Source organism: Perna viridis, chromosome 1, assembly GCF_037379345.1.
Source record: "Perna viridis isolate PV_CMFRI_1.1 ecotype Kerala chromosome 1, ASM3737934v1, whole genome shotgun sequence".
NCBI lineage: Eukaryota > Metazoa > Mollusca > Bivalvia > Mytilida > Mytilidae > Perna > Perna viridis.
Window position 1 is genome coordinate 42867857 of NC_142445.1, and position 24266 is coordinate 42892122.

The following is a 24266-nucleotide window of genomic DNA, read 5'->3' on the forward strand; positions in this document are numbered from 1 at the left end:
GATCTGTTTGTGGCTGATTTCTTGGTGTCCACTATGAGATTATTAATTAGTAATACAAATTAAAGGTTTTACATTGTTAAATGTTCAAATTAGAAAAAAAGACATAATATGAATTTGTACTTTATGTACATTAGTTTCCAGTGAAAATAGGCTATGGTACAATTGTTATTAAACTTTTGAAAGGGCAAACAGTATAACTGTACAGTTCATCAAGTAATCTCTGTAATTTAATGCTTACACACTAAAAATCGTATTTTTCAGTCAGTGTCTTTGGATTTTTTAGCATTCCATGTATCCAAATGGAGATTAACTTTCCCACAAAAAAATCTGCTTTCAGAAGTTTAACTTCACAAATTTTTTCAGAAATTCAAGTTTTCAACTCATCAATGGGAAAGTTGAACATGATAAACAACTTCCCCACTCCATAAGTACACTTGCCCAGGTTGACAGAAAAGTTGAATCCTATTACACCACTCATACCACAATATTGTAGTGTAGTCTCACCGAAATTAATATTACAAATAAATTAGATCTTGTCTGAATGTAATAATGTAGCACTGTACAAAAAGTAGGTTTATAATTCAAAACCCTACTCATTCTGTGCAGCAACCTACTTTCATACAAAAATAAATAGAATCATTGAAAATTTGACATCATTTTATTGGTACATGTCAAATTCAATATGTTTACCCATTGAGAGAACACAAGGTACTAAAAAGACAACCTTTATAATTTATTGGTAGGAAACCATTCCTTTGCTGTATACATGTACTCTTGTTGTATTTTTGGTACATGTATTTATACTACATTGTAGTTCCAATGTAAGACTAAGATGAGATCATCATTAATGAGGTGGCATCCCTTTGTTCAGTAGTTATAAATTCATTGTATGAGTATAATGTACATTTGTATATGTACTGAGCAATGCTTAGTATCAAATAGTGCATTGGTTTTAAATGAAAGTAAACACTATATTTTTATCCTTGGTAGTGGGTACTTGTACATGTAAATATTTCAAGTTTTATGTACATGTGGAATTCATCATGTAGATGCATGATGTTATGCTTGACATAGTCACATTCTTATTTATATGCCACAAAAACAATTCCCAGTTTTCAAAAGATACCTTATGTAATAAGAAATATTCAACACCCATTGGAGAAACATTTTTCTGTAGTGTAAGATATTGTTTACAGTTGAAGCAGATGCTTCAGCCTTGTGATGAGTAATTGTTTGGTGTGTAGTACATTTATAGGTCAGAGATTATCAACAGGATTCACATCAAAGAGAAAGATAAGCCTGATAAAAATAACATTAAATTTTACATCATTAGTGTGTAAAAACTACTTTTAAATTCAATTATGATTTTAATAGAAAATGGATGATAAATTGTAATTTTTACATTGAAGTGTTAAAATATTCAAATTGTAGCATAAGTCATCTGGCACCATTTTCGTGTTTATAATGTACATTGTACATATTAACACCACGATGTAGAAAACTAAATTGTCTTCATAGATATACTCAATACATGTACATTGCATTTAATAAATTGGAAGGAAAGAAATACATTTGATTTGTTTGTATGAATGATTGATTTGAAAAGGAAATCTTGTTTCAGAAATTTAAAAGAGGGAGAACTAAAGGAAAAGTATAATTTTCACCACAGTTATGACAGAGCTTGTATTATGGAAGCAGTTAGACAGGCCAAGAGAGATGAAGGAGATGAAACAGATGTAAGTATTAGTACTAAATAGGACTAAAGGTCTCAATGTAATTGTATAATGAACTGTCATAACAAAATGTAATTAATAATCAGTGTTCAAATGCAAGATTTATTTTCTATTTTGCAAAAAAATATCGGTTATATTTAATTTCAGTTGCAGAAGTACATTTCATTGCATTACAGTGGAGCTTTCACTTCAGTTTAACTTTAACTTACATTCTATAAATAGCCCAAGTCAATAACCTAAATCGACTTTCACTTTATCTTTTAGAGTTGGCCAAGTATTCCCATAACTGCCTACCTGGTTTTCCTAGTTGGGAAAATCTGGGTTTCAGACTGGGCCTTACTCCCAGAAATTGTTTATACTGGGTAATAATGTTCATTCTAAACTTATTTTTACCAAAAGTGGATTAAAGGAAATTTTATGATTTCATTGTATTATTGCTATGTACATGTGTTGCTACATTGTACATGTAATTTACCATCTTTTCCCAGCAACATTCTATTAACAGAATACAAATTTTGCACATTTTTGTATGCATACTTCATATATTCATTTCGTTACATTAATTGTTTATGTATTGTAAAATTCAATTGCTAATTAAACTTGAAATAAAACACCCTTAGGGAAAATGACAGGCATAGATGAAAGGACTAATTATTGTTAAGGCAAACAAATAATAGTCTTGTTTCTGCTATCAGCAAGCCAAAAATAGGGTAGGTAGGTAGAGAAGTTCTTGTATTTTTCAAAAACATTTTACATTGAGTGAATGGGGAAACGATCAAAACTTTAACAGGGCTTGAGGCAAAATGGTCATGAAATGTTTAAGGTATATTATGTAGGCACAAAAAATAGGATAGGTGGAAATAAACACATTTTTTTTTGGCTTGGGCAAAATATGGTCATTACATTTTTTTAACATTTAGTTATAACAGTTCATTTAAATATGTTCAAATCATGTATTTGAAAATAGAAATGACGAGATGTAGGTTTTAAAGTTATTCATCCTCAGTCATATAAATAATATGAAATTGGGTATTATGGAATGAGAATCCACTGGTATTAATTTTAAAAAAAAGAACTGTTCACATTGTTCATGTGCATTTATGCACAAATAATGTCAGATTTAGATTTTTATACCAATCTACATTGCTGTAGCAATGCCTTTTATTGAAGTTAAACTTTACAAAACAAATACATGTATATCATATTACCCAGTATTACCGTATCCATAAAACCCAGATTTTCCCAGTCTTCACTGTTAACTTTTTCAGACAGAAGCCATGCAGACTTCCAAAGTTACAAAAATTGGAAGTCTGAATGATTCTTCAGTGGTCAGAAAAAAATATGAAATTATATGAAAATTTTTTTTTTAAAGTCCTTAATCATCAGAATCTATGTCTAGTAATAAGAATATCCTGTTGTAGGTATAAATAAAGTCAATATTCATGACATCACAAGGACCGCCCCTTTTGGGAGAACAATCTGTCATAAAGAGAAAGCCAGTGGCCATGGGATTAAATAATATTTTTTCAATTCAAAATATTCTGAAAGATATTTCATTTTTGCACTTCAAAATATGCCAGTTCTTTATATTGCTGTTCGAAATTTTTTTCTCAGCACTTTAAATAGTGTTGGGGGCTAGGGTCAAAATTCAGCACATTTTTACATTGTATGTAAAGAAGTCATGGGAATGGCCAAAAAATGCTGCATGACCCTATATTTTGAAAGTTGCTAAAGATAACTTGGTTTATGAACCTTTAAGAGTGAATCATAAAACTGCTTGTTTTTTCTAAAGGTTTATTCACAAGGGGTATCACTTATAATATGGGTTTGCATTGGAATCAATGATATTCATTTTTTTTAATGAATTTATTTCTATAATGAAATTACATAACAACAAAAATTCATTTGATTCAGACTATTTAGATATGTCTAAAAACCCAAAAATAAACAGAACACTACAACACCCAAAAATTTTTGGAAGTCCGTCGGTCTTTCTAAGAACATAAATTTAGGGGCCCTAGGCAAATTTTAGGGGATTGGGTCACCATACCCATGGCTTAAATTGTAGACTGTTTTCCCAGTATTACCCTCAGGGCTGTAAAGTACCCATAAAACCAGGTCTTGCAAACCCTGTAGTCTTTATAGTTCATGATCATGAATTATTTATTTGAAGAATTATTTTTCATTTTCACAACAGTTTTGTTTTATGGACAGTACTCCTAAATGCAAATTCACAGTTACAGTAATAGTTCTTGCTACATATATTTATAGCCACTAATTTGATGCTCACAATGAGTAAAAATTGATTTGGGCAAAAGAATTTCTGTGTAGTCCTCATTTTTTCAGGCTAATAATGTTGTGTATATTCTTCATGTACATGTACAAATGTACATGTATAGAAAGTTCAGCTAAGGCTGGTAGAGAATCAAATTAACTCTAAGACTTCCCGGTGCTCCTTTATCTGAACCCAGTAATGCACCCCTTTCATTATGGCAGTAAATCAGCGCCCCTATACTAATTTAATTAATTAATTGAGCAGACCAATACTGTTCAGGGATGATTGTATGAGGTCAACAAACAAAGCGGAAATGGAAAAAATCAGTAATAAATATACAGTTGAAAAAAAGAATCTTAACAGTAAAATCCAGATTTAAGGAGGTAGACCTAGGGTAAGGGACATAATTCATGAAATCAGTGATATGTTTGTAGGTACGATATTACAATTAATTCCCCTTGACTTTTTGTTGCATACAATTATAGTTCCTTTTTTTAGTGTGTTTCTTCCTGATTTAGTCTACCTCCTTAAATAGCAGAATTCCGCTAAAAAGCGGAAAAAATCATCCTTGTTTCGTTTGTTGAATATATTTGAGGTGAGGCATATTCAGTGAGGCTTGACACACATACACACACAGTTGTGAAGACAAGGCCAGTGTTCTGCCTACTTACTTTTTCTGTGTTCTTTGTTCCCACCCTAGACGTGTCGATTGTATGAAGGACTTTGATGAAACTTTGCACTTTGAATAAGAAAAACATAGAGTTGCACAAAAGAAGGAATTATTGTTTTAGTTTAAAGATGTAATTGGTAGAAAAAATAAAAATAAGTCTGGCTAGACTTGAAATTATTTTATGATGACAGGGCAACATACAATTTTTATCTTTAATTTGCTGTCATACTCAAATGCTTGCTTTTACACTATGAAAAAAATTAAGCCATTAGTATATTTACATACAGGTTTCTTTATGAGCCTTGCAGATACATGTACATGTATTATTTATAAAGCGGATGTTGATAAATTATGTGTAGCATGACATACAAATGTCTATTGTAATTCATCTCAACTCATTAAGAAATTGTTGTTTCGTTTTTTTTTCTAGTTTACTATATTTTGACTGGCTAAATAATTATAGAGGTTGATCTTAGAAAACCTTGACATTTCTTGTTTACCTGCATTGTCTGCTAAATGTTATACGATTCTGTTTGAGTTGGAAATGATACATGTATATACTTGTACATGTTTGGATCTTTTTAATACTGGTCTTAGACTTTTATAATTTCAAATGGAAACTAAATATACATGTACTTGTAGTAAAATGAATCCTGTTGTCATGAGAAGAGAAATGTCCAAGCAGTATGCTCTCTTCATAAAAATGTTTATAAAAAGAATCTGTTAGAAAACTGTGATTTAATTAACAGATATCACGATTGTAAAAAAATGTCACAACACTTAAATAATGTAATTTACCACCGAAGTGAATTGCACTACATGTACATGAAAGAAGAGTACGCTGACAGCAAAGTATGGTGAATATTTCAGTGCACGTGTCTTAGCTACATACAAAGTCAAATAATTACAAGCACAGACCAATGCTATAAATCACTGTAGCTCTATATTCTGCAGATAATTTCAGTACAGTTCAATGTAACGCTCCATTCTTCTTGGCCTAACTTTCAAAATCTGTTCCTTATGTCAATTCTCAAAAATGTCCAGATTGTCAAAATACGGGCAACCTTGTTTGTTCATTTAGAATCAGAATTCACAACACTTGTCTTAATCCAATCTCTTTGGACTGAAATTGATATGAAGGGACTTGAGAAGAAATCTGGTTTTAACAGGTCATCAGTTTATTCAGGGTTTAGTTTAGACAGGTTTAACAGCATACCATCATGATGTGGCATCTTTTTAATGATATGTAGATTTCACTTTTATTCAGAGTTCAGTTATGACTATATAATAGGGTTATTGTATAACTATTATTAGATTATTTTTTTTTTCAAGGAGATGAGCATGAGAAACTCCTGCGACTTGAAAAAATATTAAATAATCTGTTAATTGCTGTTTTGCTGAAGAGTAAGGCATTAGTTTTCTTTAGTTTTCCAAACCTAAATATGTAATTTTTATAAGTGCTGCAAAGTTTCCTTTCTGGACTTATATTCAGCAGAGTGCTACATGACATCACTTATGTTGTGCAGCTTTACTATAATTTTCATTCTCACTTGACTGGCATGAGATTGAAAGTTATTGGTCTGAGCAGTATATCATATACTGCGAGGTCCAATATTCATACAATAATCCTTCCATTATATAGTATTATTTTTTTTGTGTTCTTGATACAATATTTTTTTTTGAAGTGATTTTTCTTCCAATATTGCACTAGGTTCAATATTTCCATATTTGCAATATATCTTTTTTAATTGTCAGAGGAATAAAAAATTTTTTGTTGTTTCTGTTGTTATTCGTTTTTTCACTGGTATATTTTCAATCGATCTCAACTCATTCTTGGCAGCAAGCCACTTGTAGAAAATGTTCAAGTCCCTTTTTGTGCAATTAACAGTTGACTGCTTCTTCTGTAGATAAATGAAAGTCTACTAAGTTAATTTACTTCAGATTCAGGGATTTCTTAAAATTCTCCCCTTTTCAACAGAAAGGTGATAACTCATACTGCCATCTTTGATTGTTTACCAGACAACAAGTGTGCAATATGCAAATTGACATTTGGAATGCACCCATACTTTTCCCGTATTTTATCTTTGAAGGCCAAGTCAAGGAGTAAAATATGGAAATGTGCTGCACGATTTTTTACAATGGACCAAATAGGGAAAAAAATATTACTGTATAATAAAAAAATATCTTGACTCTTGAGCATATTGAATATGCTGAATATTTATATGATTACATGTACCAATCATTAATCATAATGGATAAAATTTGTTTATTATTTATTAATGACAATCTATAGATGTAAGATTAAAATACACAGTCATGGATACATGTACATGTATGACCTTGTGTTCAAACCTTTGTTATCAGTATGTCTGATACAATAATCAATGCTTATTAAGATTTGCCCTTTTTAATCCCCCTCAAATAGAAATTCCAGAAGAGAAACTTACCTATAGGACACTTATGTCTATCATATTTGAAACAGTACAATTGTTAATAATGAACACCTGGGGTGTGTGCATGACTTATCTTCTTTAGTATTTTCACTGATGTCAACTTTTTGTCACATGTCTGAAAATTTGCACAGTTGTTCTAACTTATTTTAATGCATTCATCTCTCCTTTTGGGTTTTTATGAACAAAAAATATCAAGTTCATAAACTGACCTGTACATTTACATGTATAAGATACATGTTCCTTGTAAACCTACCATAGTGCCACAGAACTAAGAAAATACATTGTATTTAAGTACATGTAGTTAGAAATATTCTTTAGTAAATTTTCAGGTTTCATGGTGTAGGGCCTGGTTTTTTTCTGGGTATTACCCCTTGTTGGAATTTATTCTTATTAGATTTTTTTGAAAACTACAGTATATTGTAGTATTAAATATTATGGACTTCAAATATTGTCATGTGAGTTAGGTTCAGACATTAAATTGATTCTGTTTTCTGTAGATTGAAGTGCATATTGCATTGATATTCAAATAGGTGAATATGCTTCATCTGCATAACCATTTCTGAGTTAAACTAAATTGTTATACATGTATTTCATAACGATTATTTCCCTCTCATGTTATGTGATATCACCCGAACTACATCCTTAAAGAATCACTTGAATGATTCTTTACCCTTATTCATTACTCTTTGTTTCTCTGTCCTTTAATCATGAGATTTCTTACTTATAGGCACCTAAAATTCCCTACATATTGGTGCCTGAGAATCTTCATTCTTTGGTCACTGAGAATCTTCATTCTTTGGTTACTGAGAATCTTTATTTTTGGTGCCTGAGAATCTTCATTCTTTGGTTACTGAGAATCTTTATTCTTTGGTTTCTGAGAATCTTCATTCTTTGGTTACTGAGAATCTTTATTCTTTGGTTACTGAGAATATTTATTCTTTGGTTTCTGAGAATTTTCATTCTTTGGTAACTGAGAATCTTCATTTACTGAGAATCTTTATTCTTTGGTTACTGAGAATCTTCATTCTTTGGTTACTGGGAATCTCGATTCTTTGGTTACTGAGAATCTCTATTCTTTGGTTACTGAGAATCTTCTTTATTGGTTACTGAGAATCTTTATTTTTTGGTTACTGAGAATCTTCATTCTTTGGTTACTGAGAATCTTTATTCTTTGGATTTCTGAGAATCTTCATTCTTTGGTTACTGAGAATCTTTATTCTTTGGTTACTGAGAATCTTCATTCTTTGGTTACTGAGAATATTCTTTGATTACTGAGAATCTTCATTCTTTTGTTACTGAGAATCTTTATTTTTTGGTTACTGAGAATATTTATTCTTTGGTTACTGAGAATCTTCATTCCTTGGTCACTGAGAATCTTATTCTTTGGTTACTGAGAATCTTCATTCTTTGGTTACTGAGAATATTTATTCTTTGGTTACTGAGAATTTTCATTCTTTGATTACTGAGTATTTTCATTCTTTGGTTACTGAGAATCTTCATTTACTGAAAATCTTTATTCTTTGGTTACTGAGAGTCTTCATTCTTTGGTTACTCACAATCTTTATTCTTTGGTTACTGAGAATCTTCATTTATTGGTTACTGAGAATCTTCATTCTTTGGTTACTGAGAATATTTATTCTTTGGTTACTGAGATTTCCCAACTTTTGGTCTTTGATTTGCCAGAGACGATTTACAATCTGGTGCCTGAGATTTCTCTGCTTTGCATACACTAACTCTCACTGGTCTTGAAATTTGAAATAGATTTTTAGATTTATAGTCACCTTACATAAGAATAATTGGCTGAAGGGGAATGCCTTGAGGGTTTAATTTTATATAAGAGGCTGATTGCAAGGAAGCAAGTTTTAACACTTTACAATGGCATTTTATGTGAATGCATGAAGCAAGTTGAGGTTTTTGTATTTTTTTTTTTAGAAAATTGTGTACTTGTTTATGTTTCATCTCTTAGATTTTTAATTTTAATTTAGCATTTTTTGCTTAAATCTATAGTTAGGCATTTCTTGTAAAATGATTAGCCATTTTAGATGCAGGGACCTTTTGATCCATTTATAATCTTCTTTGACATAAAAAACATGTATGTTTTGTTTTTCATACATTTGTATAGTTAATGCCTTTTGTGTAGCAAGCTGTTGCCAATTTGTAGCTTATTTTGGTCACATTTATTTTAACACTTTGGTCATGTAAATCCAGATGCTGAAAATTAGTGTTTTTCCTATAAATGATGTTTCCTGCATGTTCTATATGTGGTGATGTTTTTGGCACAAATTTTATGTTCACCATTTATAGCAAGAGATTGATCATTCTAATTTAATATCTTGCTGATGGATTTACAACCCTGTCTGTAGTTTGTGGTTAGACTTATACTTGACAAATAGGCAGAGCTTTGTATTAATCTTGTTAGTGGTATAATATTGCCTATATGTAAGTTAATTCCTGTACGTCAGAAGCGAGCCAAGAAGCGAGTTGATGACGTTGGACAGTCTTCTTGAAAAATTACTCAGATTTAGTTGGATTTTAAATAACTTTTGAATGTTGAATATTACTGGTAGATTACCTCTATGGGGACTTGATGGGTGACTGATATTCTAATGGTGCTGGAAACAAGAGAGTTAGTTCTTTTCCCTGTAGTCTGGACTGGTACAAGTTCTTTGTCATTCCAGTTTCAGTAATTAAACTTTGTTTAGAATCAGAGGATGTTGAATGATTATTTTAGACAGCTGTGACAGACTTCCTGCAATTTATCTGCATTAGATATTACACTCGCAGTGAAGCTGTCTTTCAAGACAAATCTCACTTCAGGATTATAATCAGAAGTTTGTTTGTGCTATATAAATGCAGATGATTTTTGAAATAACAGTTTCATAATTTGTACAAGGATATTGTGGTGTGTCTAGTGTAATAATAAAACTGCTTTGGATTGTTTTTATGAACAATTGAAACAGAGGTACATGTAACACTATATGTAAGTCACCAGTCAAATCAAAGGATTAAGAAGGGTGAAGTCTTACATTTGATAAAAAAAAATTCTTCAGCCTGATGTAGTAAAAAATGTGGCATTAAATATTCAACATTTTATGGCATGGATTGAAGATTTCAGCTCTGACTAAGCTCAATATTTCAAAAAAAGAACTGCTATTAGGTATCAGTACACAAATTAGATCATCGACATGTAGAAAATCAAAGCTAATTAGGTCAGACTTGTCAATTTATGGTTTTAAAAATTATCCTGATGGTATCAATAACCGCTTGAATCATAAAGATGGAACTCTGTTACCACAGGTGATGATGGAATTTTAAATAATGATTTTTGTGCTTGATAACTTGTATCGTTGGAGAAATAATTTATCTTTTATTATTGCATAACAGAAGAGCAATTAGGGAGAAAGTCATTACCATGAACTCAGTGGTATTTGACAAGTAGTTGTTTCATGGTAATCATTCAAAGAAGATGTGCACTTATTGTTTCACAGATGATTTCTATATTATATGTAAGAAAACAAGGGCATACCTTCAAGGAGTTTGTTGATAAGTAAATACATTTTGAGATAAACACCATCTATTTTTCTCATACATTGCATGACTGGTGATGCAGATTTAAACATGAGTCTACACATGCATAAATGTGGAAAGATGAAAGGGGATTTTAATGTTTGACACTTAAACTTGTCAATAATTTGAAAGGACTAGTTGGCAAATTCAATTATATTATTTTATGTTAGAAATAGTGTTACGTAAAAGTTTTCCATCAATATTTTTGTGGATATATTGGAAATCGTTGATACAAAAAGTGATAACATGCCAGCCTTGTTAATGATAACAGTGTTATGATTATGTTTCACCTGTACATGTACATGTAGTATGGTATCACATCTTTACACTTATTAACAGGTCAGGTGCCTGCTAACACATTGCATTAATTTAAGAGCAGTAAGTAGAAGGGATGGTGTGAATACTGTTCAGAAGATCGCATATTTGTTCTTTGTCTAAGGGTCAATACTTGGTGTATGGAAATGTACATGTAGGTGTTGTTTTGAAGTCAAAGATCCTCCAGGACTTGAAGTTCTCACTTTAGGAAGTAAGCATGTCGATAGTCTATTCTGCATCCTATGTTCAAGTAATATCAAATCTGACATGAAATAGTCAGCTCTTTGGAAAGGTTTTATGAAGAAAATGAAGTTATTTATTTTGAAAGGAGACAGCAGTTTGACATTTTCTAACTAACTTAAGCCAAGTGAGACATGCTGAAATGAAATTTCGAAGGTTATTGAAAGTGAAATAAAATGGTTCTGAGTCTTCCAAGGAGATAATTCACTTTGATTCCTCCAATCAGGCTGTTAGATGTGATGTAAAATCTAGGAAAGTTATTCACAATAAAGGTTATATGATGAGATTCCTAATTCAACTCTGATTCAATGTACCCTGTCACATCAACAAAGCATGTGCATTTGACATCAAATTTCTGTAACATTGAATTATCGCCTGGAAATGAAGATGGCACTACAATCAACTTCAGTGACATTTCATGTGGGGATACTAATAAGAAGGCAAATGAGAGATGTGCTGATGGTCAAGTAAATAAGATTGACGAGTATGTTAATACAAAAAAGGATTGTCAAGTCGGAAACAATAGAGAAGATGAACACTCAAATGACATTTTCTGTAAAGTCAACAAATTGTCTTCATCTTCAGAGAGATTTGATGGGAAAAAAGGGGCTAACAAAGAATTCAAGAACTATACAAGCCAAATAAATATTCCAACTGCTAGCAATGATATTAAGAATCATATTGTGTCACCTGTTGCTTTTGCAACAAACACTAGCACCCAATCTGAAGGGGATATAGAAAAAGAAATTAAAATTCTAGTTAATGATGAAACTTTAAGCAGTTATGAACCATATAGCAATGATGATGGATTTTTATCTGAAGAATACACTGATGAAAATGATTATGACGAAGTCTTCAGTGACCCTTCATCAACTGAAGTACATGTTATAGGTGAACAGATTGAAAGTCAGAACGTAATACCATCTAGAATGACAGAACAAGCTAAAAATCAAAAACAACATGGGAATGCCTCTAAATTATTGGATAGTAATGATGCTATTTTCAAAAGGTCTATGACAATTCCACATTGTGAGTCACCACTTGCAACCCACAGCTCTGATGGTACACACCTAACAAGACCAAACAGAATTGGATGCACCAATATATATAAAAGACCATCTTCCTCTAATGGAGATGTTGTTATGCGGTACAATACCTCATGTGGTCAGTCCATTCAGCGATCAGTGTCAGAGTATCTTCCTGTTATTGTTCGAAGGAGAGGGTGTACACTACGTGTACGGATAGCATCAATAACAGAAGCAGATCTTGAAAGGTTAAGAGAAGTATGTATGTCATGGTACTTTTGTTTAAAGACATGTGATGAAATTTTACTCTGTTTATAACATCAAGCCAGTTAGTTTTCATAGTTTATTATTTCACGTTTTGTTTTTAAGTGAATTTAGAATGAAAGCTGTAGAAATTCTCATACTGTAGAAAATCAGTGTAATAAAAATTAAAGACCTTAGATTTCCTGGTTAAAGGTTAAGGCAATTAAATGACTCACTCATCGGTAATGATAAAAGCATGACCTTAAGGTTAGAGACATGAGTACTACATATTGAAGGCTAAGTTATGTACTTATGTCTAATTATGTAAATACTTTAATTGATTCTATCACCTGTGTAATGACAAGATATTTTATCTTGTTTTATTATCAATGAAATATGATAATCATGCACTAATACTATTATAAATTTATTGTTGTAAAGGTTAGGGTTAAAATCTGTTGGCTCATCTTTTTTTACTCTAATATAATACCTTAGTTCAATGTTTAGCCAGCACTCCACAGTTTAGTTTAGTTTCGCACTTTTGGCTAGGGATGAAAAATGACATAAATGGAAACCAGTGGTTGCTATAGTGATTAAAAATGAAGAATCTATTGTTAATAAAACATTTCTGAAAAGGGGACTTTTAAAAGTATTTTGCAGTGCTTTATATATTTTCAATGTTGAAGGGGCTTTTTTCAATGACAATTTGACTTCATTGTGAAAGTGAAAGTAAGTCAATTTTCCACCATGCTAAATTTAATAAGTGGATTATAAATTGAAATAGCTCAAAATCTAACTGGTGATGCCCATATAATGATGGGGTTTTTGAAGGAAAAAGTTTTGAACAGTTTCAGGGGTTGAAATAAAAATTTCAGGTATTTTGCGAGAAATTTGATATTTTTAAACCTGATTTTATGAACTTGTTATGCAAATTTTCGCATATTTTTGCATGGTTTCTATGGTAACCCTATATGCTGTGGGTAATTTTTTTCCAGAAAATTTTTACTGCATCCTGAAGGCCTTGGCTATTTCTAGATATATAGATTTACAGATACTTGACAATTTTTTAAAGCAATAAATGGCACAAAGCATCAGATTACAAGACCAAAATTAGGCAGTTCTACAATACTGTGGAGTGCTGGCTTAAATGTAATGTACAAATATGTTTGTACATGTGTGTTACATGTATGTATAACAACAGTTTTGATGGGGATGTGTAGTAAATCAGATTTTTAGTACACCAACATTTATTGTTTTTTTAGGGATACCGGTATGTTAATACTCAATATATTTCAGTTGCTAAATGAAGTAAATTATTTCTTGCATTCCAATTTTTTTCTTTTTATGGGTAGAATGTTTGGCACCTGTTTCTGAGGTTTGTAAATTTTGATGACATAATTATTTGATTAGAAGTATGTAAATTGTTTTTATCAAACATTGGTATACAGATATATTGATGCAGGTGCCAACTGAATGTAATTAGTGGTTACGTTTATTTTGTCTCATTCTCAGAAGGGAAAGATGTTTTATGGGAGATTAAGGTTCTTTGTTTGTTCTTTCCAACTTTATCCATATGAATTTAATATTCAAATTAAGTACTTCTGCAATTATTTAGACAGCAACACCTTGGTAAAATGCAATAGAAAGTATTTATTTTAAACAGTTTATTTTTTCTGTGTCACCGGTGGTGAAAACAGGTCTAGTAGTCACTTGACTCTGTCTGCCCATCTCACTTAGGGAGTACCTACTTTGTGTAATCTGTAACCCAAAAAGTATTGAATGAGTATTTTTTATACCACCATATCTCAATGTAAGTATGATTTAATCAAGGCATAATCTAGACATCGGTGACAAGGAGAAGTTTTAGTTAATTATGTTTGAAAAATAACAAGATTGGCATTTTTGTCTATGTAATCTATTACGAAACTTCTTATTGGGCACAAACTAGCAGAAATTATTGCTCATTTCTCCCTCAAGATGTTGGCATATTTACTCTGAAATTGCAGTCTGAACTTTAAGAAGTTGATAATTGAGTCAGATACATAAAGGCTTGTAGCTTTTTGGAAGTTTTCTATTTGTACTGTTTTTTTCCATGTCCATTGTTTCTGTGGATGAATATTAAAGTAAAATTACTGGTTTTCTCATTGTAAACACATTTTATCATGATTATGTATTTCATAAATTTTCACACACTAAACTTTTGATGACTGATGGTAAGTTTTTTTCAAAGTGTATTATGTGATCTGTCAAATTACATAACAGGATTCTTATTTAAGTAGCACTCCATATAAGAATCATGCAAAATGTGATTCATGGTCGGAAAGCCTACATATTTTTATTTTTTATATTTTGTTTAAAATGCTTTAGTACACAGAAATTAACATTTGGTTTTTCATATAATCCGTGCTCATAGGAGATAAAAATTATATAGAATGCACTGTAGATTTCAAAATTAAGGGAGATACCTCGTAAATAACACTCAAATACAGTAGAATCTATTGGATTTTCGATGTTTATTATCCCCTAAGAGCAGACAGATCGGAATGAATAATTACACATTTCATAATATACATCCATAAAACAACTTAATTACAAAAATAAAAATATGTAGCCTTTTTTGGGGTGTATCACATTTTTCAGAGTTTGCATGATTCTCACGAAGACTGCTACTGAAAATGATTTACTAAGGTCAATAGAGACCAGAGATTTAAACAGTTTTTTGGGGAAAAGCAGGTGGAAACTTATTTCAAGCTTGAGCATAAATAAAAAATTGCTTGGTCGAAAGTCGAAAATTGTTGTCTGCCTTCTTTTGACAGCCTTGTACTTGTATACCGGTATTCATAACTAAATGGTAGTCTCATGGGAAGTTTGCCAGTATATCTTTGATAAGTGAATTGAATACTTGTACTTTCATAACTGCATAAAATTGTTCATAAAAATAAAGATGTCTCTTTTGACTCACCTTGACTAAAGATTTATTGGAGGAATACTTTTGCCCATAATTTTGTGTGCTTTTCTTTAAAATATCTCCTCCAAAATGACCAGTGCATAAGGGTTTTCTTACCAAAATCAAATTCTTTCATAAACATATATACAAAAAGATGTAGGAAATTGACTTGAACGATTGTGACAATTGTGGTGATCGAGTGTAAAAACCAAGTGTAAATCAAGGCTTTTAAAATATGGGGGTTTACATACCAAAACTGTTAGAGATTCGAGAAAATGTATGTCACCATCTCTCTTCAGTTAGAACTCTATACAAAAGTTTCAATTAGGTTTAAGTGTAATGATGGTTAAGTATACAAGTTATTACCTTAGCCATAATTGACAATTTTTGCTGTTTTTTTTTTTTTTTTTTCATTAATTAATTTTTATTTATATTTTGCTCTTATGCTCTTTAAAACCATAATAGTAAGATGGATAAACATGATCTTTAAGACAAGACCAACAAAAGTCCTAATGGGTTGAAGTTGTAAGAGTATCCTTGAAATGCCCTAAAAATGATGTATTTCATTCCCATTCTTGAAAACTTGTATTTAAAGGAAACAAATTTGAAAAAAAATGACACTTATTACCAAAGGCATATTGCTTAACAAATTTAATTGTACATTGATTTCTTTAGGTGATATTTTTTTCTGTAATATGCCATAATTCAACTGTTTTGTTTACCTCTTAAGCTTGTAAGTGTCTCAACACTAAAAAATTCTCCAAAGAACTATTGCCTTTGAACTAAATGTTGTATAATGATACCATTAGCCTCTAATTTATGGGGTTTTTTTTTTTTTTTTGGTCTCAAATTTAAATTAATTGTTCAATTGGAAATTGCATGCATTTGTGCAATGAATTTTAAATGTAATGCCTCCATTAAAGCACAAATATTGTCAAACCACAAAAGGTAATAAATGAGCATTTGGTTACACATTAATTAGAATCATTTTAGGCTTTGATTTTATGTACAAAAATGGTATTTAAAGCAAGTTTGTTGGTGCTCTAATACTTTTGAAATATTTGTGTGATTTAAAAAAATATGTGCTGAAAATCACAGTTAAAAGGACGCTTCCATTAAAAGCTCACTTGCTAAAACAGGAAGTTCTATGTTAGTGTCTGTAGAAACAACATTTATATGGTCTCTTATGACAAGATCCAATTATAGTTCGTTTAACTATTGATTTGCTATATAGTCATTAGAAGAAACTGATCTTCAGTGGAAATGGAATAGACTTATATACCAAAGCAATTCTTGTTAGTAGATTTGGAATCATCTACTTTCCTGTCTATCACAGTATCCATCTTACATTACAGGCTTGTAATTTTGCAATTTACTATCAGCTGCATCTCTCTTGTTCTTAGGTTTGGCAGTCCTTGTTGTTTGTTTGATGAGGAGCTGTTGTTTATTAAAGAGGAATTTACTTGTAGTTATTGCTTTATCTACTCCAACTGCTTTTTTGAAGACTGAAGCATTAAGTGCAAATTCTTGCATTAATTGCTTTTTGTATAGGAAAAGTCTTACTACTACTGCATTAACATGCATCAAATGTTTCCTTTAACTTATTATCATTGCAATTTTATATATGGTATATTTGGTGTATTTTATATGAAATGTTAATCTGAATTTATTAGGTTAAAAGTTAAATAATCCCTCCCCTAATTCCTGTATACTCCATGATAACCCTTTGTAATACAATGTATGCCTTGGAGGACATTGGAAACTGTTAAACCTATGGATTTTTCTAACATTCAACAGGATCCTGTGAAAGGACCTCTCCCAAAAAAAATTATATCAAAATCATGCAATATTTCCAAAATTTTCACTTTACCTCCCTGATTTTGCCTCCTGAATGGCAAATTTGTCGATAATTTTTTTTAAATGCCCGAATAAGGCGTTTCCCAAAATACCTGATAAACCCTTAAAACCAAACACTAAAATTGATATTTAAAGACTTTTATAAGGTCTGGTTTAAACAGGTTGTCAGATTTATCCAGGTTCTATTAAGATAGGTATGACTGTATTTGAATCTTGGCGAAGTATGATCTGTTTAGCTATATGACCTTTGTCTGTCTGTGACTGCCTGATTCATGTTTGTGGGATTTAATTTTCATGTAGACTCTGGGGTTTCCCAGATTAAGATTTCATTAGAATTTTAATGAATTAGGATAGTATGTTGTGGTTTAAATCTTTATTTTCAGTCCAATTATCTTTGAGAATTAATTAAATGATTGAAGGCATAGTAAAGATGTTTATTTAGTTTGTAGGTAAAGCTGTTAGTATTGAATATGTTGACGTCAGAACTAGCCTATATATTATATACATGTGTAGTTCACCTTTGCAATCATAATTAAACATGGACAATTAGTATTTGTCTGAGTACCTAGCAAGTAAAAAAAACTTGTTGAATGACTTTGATGAGAAATATCTTTTACTCCAATAACAGTTTAATTCTGCCATATAGAAATGTTCCTCCATGCATGATTTGTATTGACTTATGAAAGGTTGCCTTGATAAATTGTGGTACTTGAATCAGAAATCGATAGGGCATACATAATCTGAGAAGTTTTATCTTTTTATTATTCAGATCTCTGCATATTTAGGAAATGCACAAATGTAAAATAATTGATAAAAGTTGATAGCAATTCCATGTTATTATGTACATGTAATTACAGGATTAGAAGGCCCTATATGGGGAAATATTAATGGCGACACAATTTGATGATTAAAAATATCATGTAATCACTTTCAAAACTGCAAGGAAGAAGAACAATCAATCAATCAAATACGTAATTAATTATTTTTTCCCAGAAAAGTTGTGAAATTCTAACTGACTATAGTACATCTTATGGTTTTGAATTAGGCCAGGACTCCCTAATAAATTCATGATATGGAGAAATAATTTATATGTTTGTATGCCAGCGCTGAATAAATTTTTACATATATGCATTCATCAGTCTGTCTTAGCAGTATGCCAGGTTTGCCTTGAAACTTTTTTGTACCATGAAGAAGACCTGCATCATTATGAAACTTGGTACACATGTTGTATATTATGTTATGACTTTTAAGAACTACATAATATGGAAGTGTATTGAATGGGACATAAGTGTTGACACATTTCTGTTCATTATTTTTTTAAAGTTATTCTTCTCTATGTTAGCATGCAAAAGGTCATTTTATACATTTTGTATCTTATAAGAACATGATATGTTAGTATATAACTGACAAAGTTCTTGTGTTTGACAAGTTTCTTTTGATATTTTTTCTTTCCTCAGAATACATGCAGAGTTGAAGTAGTATGAGATAACACAACACCCAAAATGACCTTCCATCTTCATTTCTCATAGGAAATTGTTTTTCAATGAACTTGAATGTTTTTTTTCTTTATTCCCTATAGTAGATAAATGTTTACACTGGAACAAGGAAGAATATCTCTTTTCTAGATCACTGCTTTGTTTTAACTTTCCATCAGATAAGATATTACCAGTAGTATTTCAGAATCTATTTTACCTGTTATAGGAAGATATAACATACCCTCTTGTTTTCATCTATAGTTCACCTACATGTATATATTTAATTCATTTTTCATAGCAATGAGCTAGAATTTCATATTCATTGTAGTATATATTATATTTAACAGTTCTTTATGCATATTTTTTTTCTTTCAGTCTGATGGAGGCAGTGCACCACATTCCCCAGGACCACCATTATCACCTGGTGGGAGGAGATCTCAGGAAGATATTCCCTTCCCTGGTGGCATTAGACGTCTTCAGAGAACATTGTCAGAAGATGTTCGACAGAGGAGGAGGGAAAGTTTTACATTACCCAGCTCTCCCATCAGTGTCCCTTCTAATCTGGTAGCTGCAGGATCCAGTAGTGCCATAGGTCAAAGTAAGTTCTAGTGCCACTGATACATCTGGCACCTGCAGGCTACAGTTGTACCACAGGTCAATTAAGTTACAATGCCAGTGGCTATTGTGTAATGACTAGTCTGGTACATGCAGGATCCAGTAGTACCATAGGTTATAGTAACTTACAGAGCCACTGACCATGACATAGTGTATATTTTTTCCTTAATTGTAGATCCCATGTGCTTTATGTTACATCGGCCACAAATGATATTATTTGTTTTATATGATTACAGTATTGAACTTGTTGTGCTCTGTGTAATTGGACTCCTGCAAGACTGTATTACACTATTGTCCATATAAAAAACAAACTATATGTTTCCTGCAGAATCCAGAAAAAAAATAATAAAATGGTTTCTTTTCTAGTTTATTGGCAATTTGCAATTTTCCCTTTTTCCTACTGTCTGTTTTTTATATCTGAGGCTAACATCATGATACCAAGAAATATCAGCAATATTTAATGATAATGTTACATTAAATAGACTATGATGTGGCCAATATACAGAATAACCACACTCGCTGTGATATTTTCTGTCTTGAATTCAAAACTTTTGATGTTATGTCAGTGTTCTAGGATTCCTATTTCCAGTTACCCGGGGCAAGTGAAATTCGGGTCAGGGAAAGTTAGGTACTTAAATACACTTTCCTCTGGCAAGTTGAAAACTTCATATGCTGTAAGGATTTGTTTTGTTAGGAAAGCAGTCATTGACTGTGGGAAAGTTGATTTTATATGGATTTTTCCTGAGGAAACCTCAATTTCTGAAAAATCCTAGAACACTGTATGTTTACCACACCATTTATGTAATAAATTTTCTCAGTCTTTTTCATTTACTGATTCATTATTTTATATTGGATAAATCACATCTGTAAGTTGTTCATATAAATAGGGTATATTACAATTGATAAAATGTAATGGCAGTTAACAGTCCATGTCCTCTGATATTTCATACAGAAACATAATTTATTTTTTTTACTACTCGAAGGAATAACTTATTTAAAGTAAATAATGCTTCAAGAGTCATTTATACTAAAAATTGGAAGAATTGTGGCTCCCTTTAATTAAGGTCAATCTATATTAAAATTAATGTCTGGGTCCTTTCTATTTGATTTGCCTGAGTGTAAGACAAGTCTCAGTTGATTTCTATGTAATTAATAATGAATGTAGTTTTGATGATGAAATTAATGTCCTTCATACTCAGTAATTGGAATTAAGAGCCATGGACTACATTTAAAGGAAATTCAGCCATTGAATTATTGACTTTCTTTGCAACAATTTCTGCCAGCAACAAATAAGAACAAAACAATTTAAATTCCTTACTGTAACCTTTTATTGAACCCCAGACTTTATCAATACCTGTTATGACTGAGAGTGTTTTGAAGATGACTTGAAGCAGTCCACAGACTCTTCATTGGTAACATCAGAATATTTTATGTTAGATTTGCAAAAGGCAATATGTTGTAGTGACAGTTGGAATTGCTAGGGAAAGCTCTTAAGCAGTGATTTCTTGTCCTATTATAGTTTTACATTACAAATGTATTCTTAACAGCTATGTAGCTAGTAGCTAGATCAATATTGACCTTGTTATGGAAGTTTTACTGATGTCTCCAGACTTTATTTAAAACAAAAAACTGTAAGTGGTGATTTCCCATGAGGCTGTGGCTTACTGTTTATCACTGCTAACCAGTGATGGAGATGGCATTTGACCTCCTACATATCTCAAGCAATTAACTTACCAGTATTAATTTCTATAAGTACCCAAAATTAAGTCTTGATAATTTTCAAAATGCCTTTCCTATTCCTAATAATGTTTTACTTTTTGAAATAAGGGATAAAATATTAATATACAATAAAAATGAATTATATGATTTCAGATTTAAATGCATTATTAGAGCCAACCAACTTAATGAGAATGAAGAATGCTGTTCTTGGCCAGTCAGCTCCTTCTCTCACTGCAATGGTATGTGTTTTAATAATTTAAAGGATTGATCACATTTAAAGTTTAGAAAGAAAGAAATTTTGGCCTTTCTCACATTTGAGATAGAAATATGTATCGTTTGAAAAAAGTCATTAGAAATAAGATTTATCATAGGTTCTTTTTTAATATATTTGAGAAGATCAGCATGAAGGCAATATACTAAGAAATTCATCACAACACAGATGTGAAAGTTCAACAGTGAAGTAAAGAGTGAACAGAATTTGTATTATAGTGAATACAATGATGATGTTCACAGGAGTAGGATTGGTCTTCCCTTGATTAAATGACAATTTCCTGATGAACTCCCTGATGTACTGTAAACATATTAATTTTGGTGGTTACTAATGTTTACAGATTCTGTCAACTAAATATATATTTGCTGGTATCAATTTTCCCAGTTTCATGAAATGATAATGGTTATTTTTTGTTAATAATCAATTTTTTAGCACTAATTTTTGTGGTTTTCCGTTGACCATGAACATAGTGAAAATTAATTCACTGCGAAAATAAGTGTTTACATTAATTAAATAGACAATTGAGAAGGAGATGACAGTTCAGTAGATATTGATAGAAAGTATATATAAAAATCTCCTTTGCTATTGACCAGTCAACTACCTATTGAAACTTATCAAATAGTAGTAATTAAATCAACTGAATCCGGGTTAAGTGGGGTTTTTTTTATGCAATGCTACATTTCTTTATTCTTACCTTGTTTACCAAGTTGTATTTTTTTCTTTTTAATAGAAGGATTACTGTATAAAACGAGGAAAGTAAGTACTTGTCTGTAATTATAGGATGTATGTATTGGTATTAGGCCTAGAATTTATTTAAACTTAGTGTAAAACAGCAGTTAATATCAGCCTTGCTAATAATTTTTGCACTCTTGATAAATTATGCATTTAAAACAACACAGACTTTTATTCATCCACCCAATTTTGATTCTATGCGAAATAGTTACATAAATATGATGTAATTACTAGGTGTATATGCTTTGGATTCTGAACTTTAAATTTAGTATTAGTGAAGGAATGAAATAAACACCCTGTTACTAACTGCAAAAGGATAAAAAAAATGTACTGTCAAAGTGTTAGTAGGTTACCAATTTTTGTGTGTTTTGTAAACTATGGAGTCTGTTTCCCAACAAAAATGAAATTTCTCATTTGTTTGTATGACGAAGTTGACAAAGTAAACATATTCAAGAATCTTTGAACTGATCATTCCCCATTAAACCATGAAAATTGGTACCCATGAATATTAGTATTTCCACAGTACTTGTTTTGATTTTTGAGGAAGTGGTCTGATTGTCCAAGAATAAGAGACCAAAAGGTAAAAAATAAAACATTTTGGGGTAAAATTTAGATGAAATACCTATATCTTAATACATTGAAACCTGCATAAACAGAACCCTGAAAAATCTGGAAACCTGTCTAAACCAAACACTTTTAGTCCCTTTATCTCAGTTTAAATGTATTTTGAACCTTGGTAAACTGAACACAAACCAATTTTAAAGTCTAAAATGTGTTTGGTTTAGACATCACTGTAACATCTTAACTAACAAAGAGACTAATGCAAAAATAGAATTATTACTTTTATGAAAAATAAGTAGTAAATAATTTAGCAATTAACAGACAAAATAAATCCTTGATTCTTTAATGTTTTTCTCTTGAAGTAACTACTACACTTTTTAATAATAACTATATGTCTGAAGCGTGTGTTTGGAACTATGCATTAAAATATTATTTATTAATAGAACTTGTGATCTGCATTTTTTTTTTCAGAGTCAGAAAGTCCCTTGTAAATACCTCACCTGTTCTACCTGTACGATGTCCATCACCTCAACCTCATGGTAAGTTGTAAATACCTCACCTGTTCTACTTGTACGATGTCCATCACCTCAAACTCATGGTAAGTTGTAAATACCTCTCCTGTTCTACCAGTACAATGTCCTTCACCTCAACCTCATGGTAAGGAGTAAATACCTCACCAGTTCTACCTGTACAATGTCCATCACCTCAACCTCATGGTAAGTTGTAAATATTATTATACCTCACCTGTTCTATCTGTAAGATGTACTTCACTACAACCTAGTAATAAGTAGTACATACATGTACAACCTCATGGTAAGTTGTAAATAGTTCACATGTTCTATCTGAAGGATGTCATCACCTCAACCTCATGTAGTTGTAAATAGTTCACCTGTTCTACCTTTAAGGTGTCCATTACAACCTCATGATAATTCGTACATACCTCACCTGTTCTACATGTAAGATATCTATTACCTCAGGTTTTAATTCTTCACCTGTTCTACATATTAAGTGTCCATTACCAAATCTTCATTAGAAGTTACTTGAAACTACCTTACCTATTAAGTATACATACAAAATATTTTTCTGTGACCTCTGTAAGTTTAAAGTAAATTTTAGTTTGGGGTAATAAAAGTGCATTTTTCATCATATTTTGGGGGTTGTACTGAAAAAAAATTAGGAACCAGGCATGAATGTCCCCAAATGACAAATGCGTTTCTTTCTAAAACTTATGAATCCTTCATCTTGAGTTATTTTAAACTTCATTTCAGCTTATGCCTTGTGTGTTTGACTTTCATTATTGATCAAAACTTTCTGTTAACTTGACTTTGGTTTTACAATTTTAGTGTTCTGTTATTCTTAATTTTTCAATACTTTTGAATTGTTTCTCTTGGAGTGATTTGGTATGCAGCTTTTTTTTCTTGGTTTCTATGATTTGTACCACTTTTCTCTCCACAATTTCTTGTTTTGAAGACATTTGTGTAAAATTAATGGGAGCAGGGTCATCTGTGGTTTTTTTCTTTTTTTTTTTTTTTGATATTGAAATTTTGTCTGCAACTTTTTGGCATACA

The 24266-nt window shown here is 31.2% G+C and overlaps 1 protein-coding gene across 4 annotated transcripts in view; it reads left to right on the forward strand.

Annotated features, from left to right (window-relative positions):
- The window catches only part of LOC148628859 (microtubule-associated serine/threonine-protein kinase 3-like), a 73534-nt gene that overhangs the window by 2458 nt on the left and 46810 nt on the right, over nt 1-24266 (forward strand). For 3 of the 4 annotated variants that reach the window (XM_088595836.1, XM_088595827.1, XM_088595846.1), the window contains exons 2-6: nt 1622-1736; nt 19176-19398; nt 21288-21373; nt 22136-22161; nt 23170-23237. In XM_088595836.1, coding sequence (XP_088451962.1) covers nt 1622-1736; nt 19176-19398; nt 21288-21373; nt 22136-22161; nt 23170-23237 — 518 coding nt within the window. Of the gene's footprint in view, nt 1-1621; nt 1737-9636; nt 12537-19175; nt 19399-21287; nt 21374-22135; nt 22162-23169; nt 23238-24266 lie in introns of those variants that run through there. The other variant, XM_088595854.1, reaches the window with a different exon arrangement.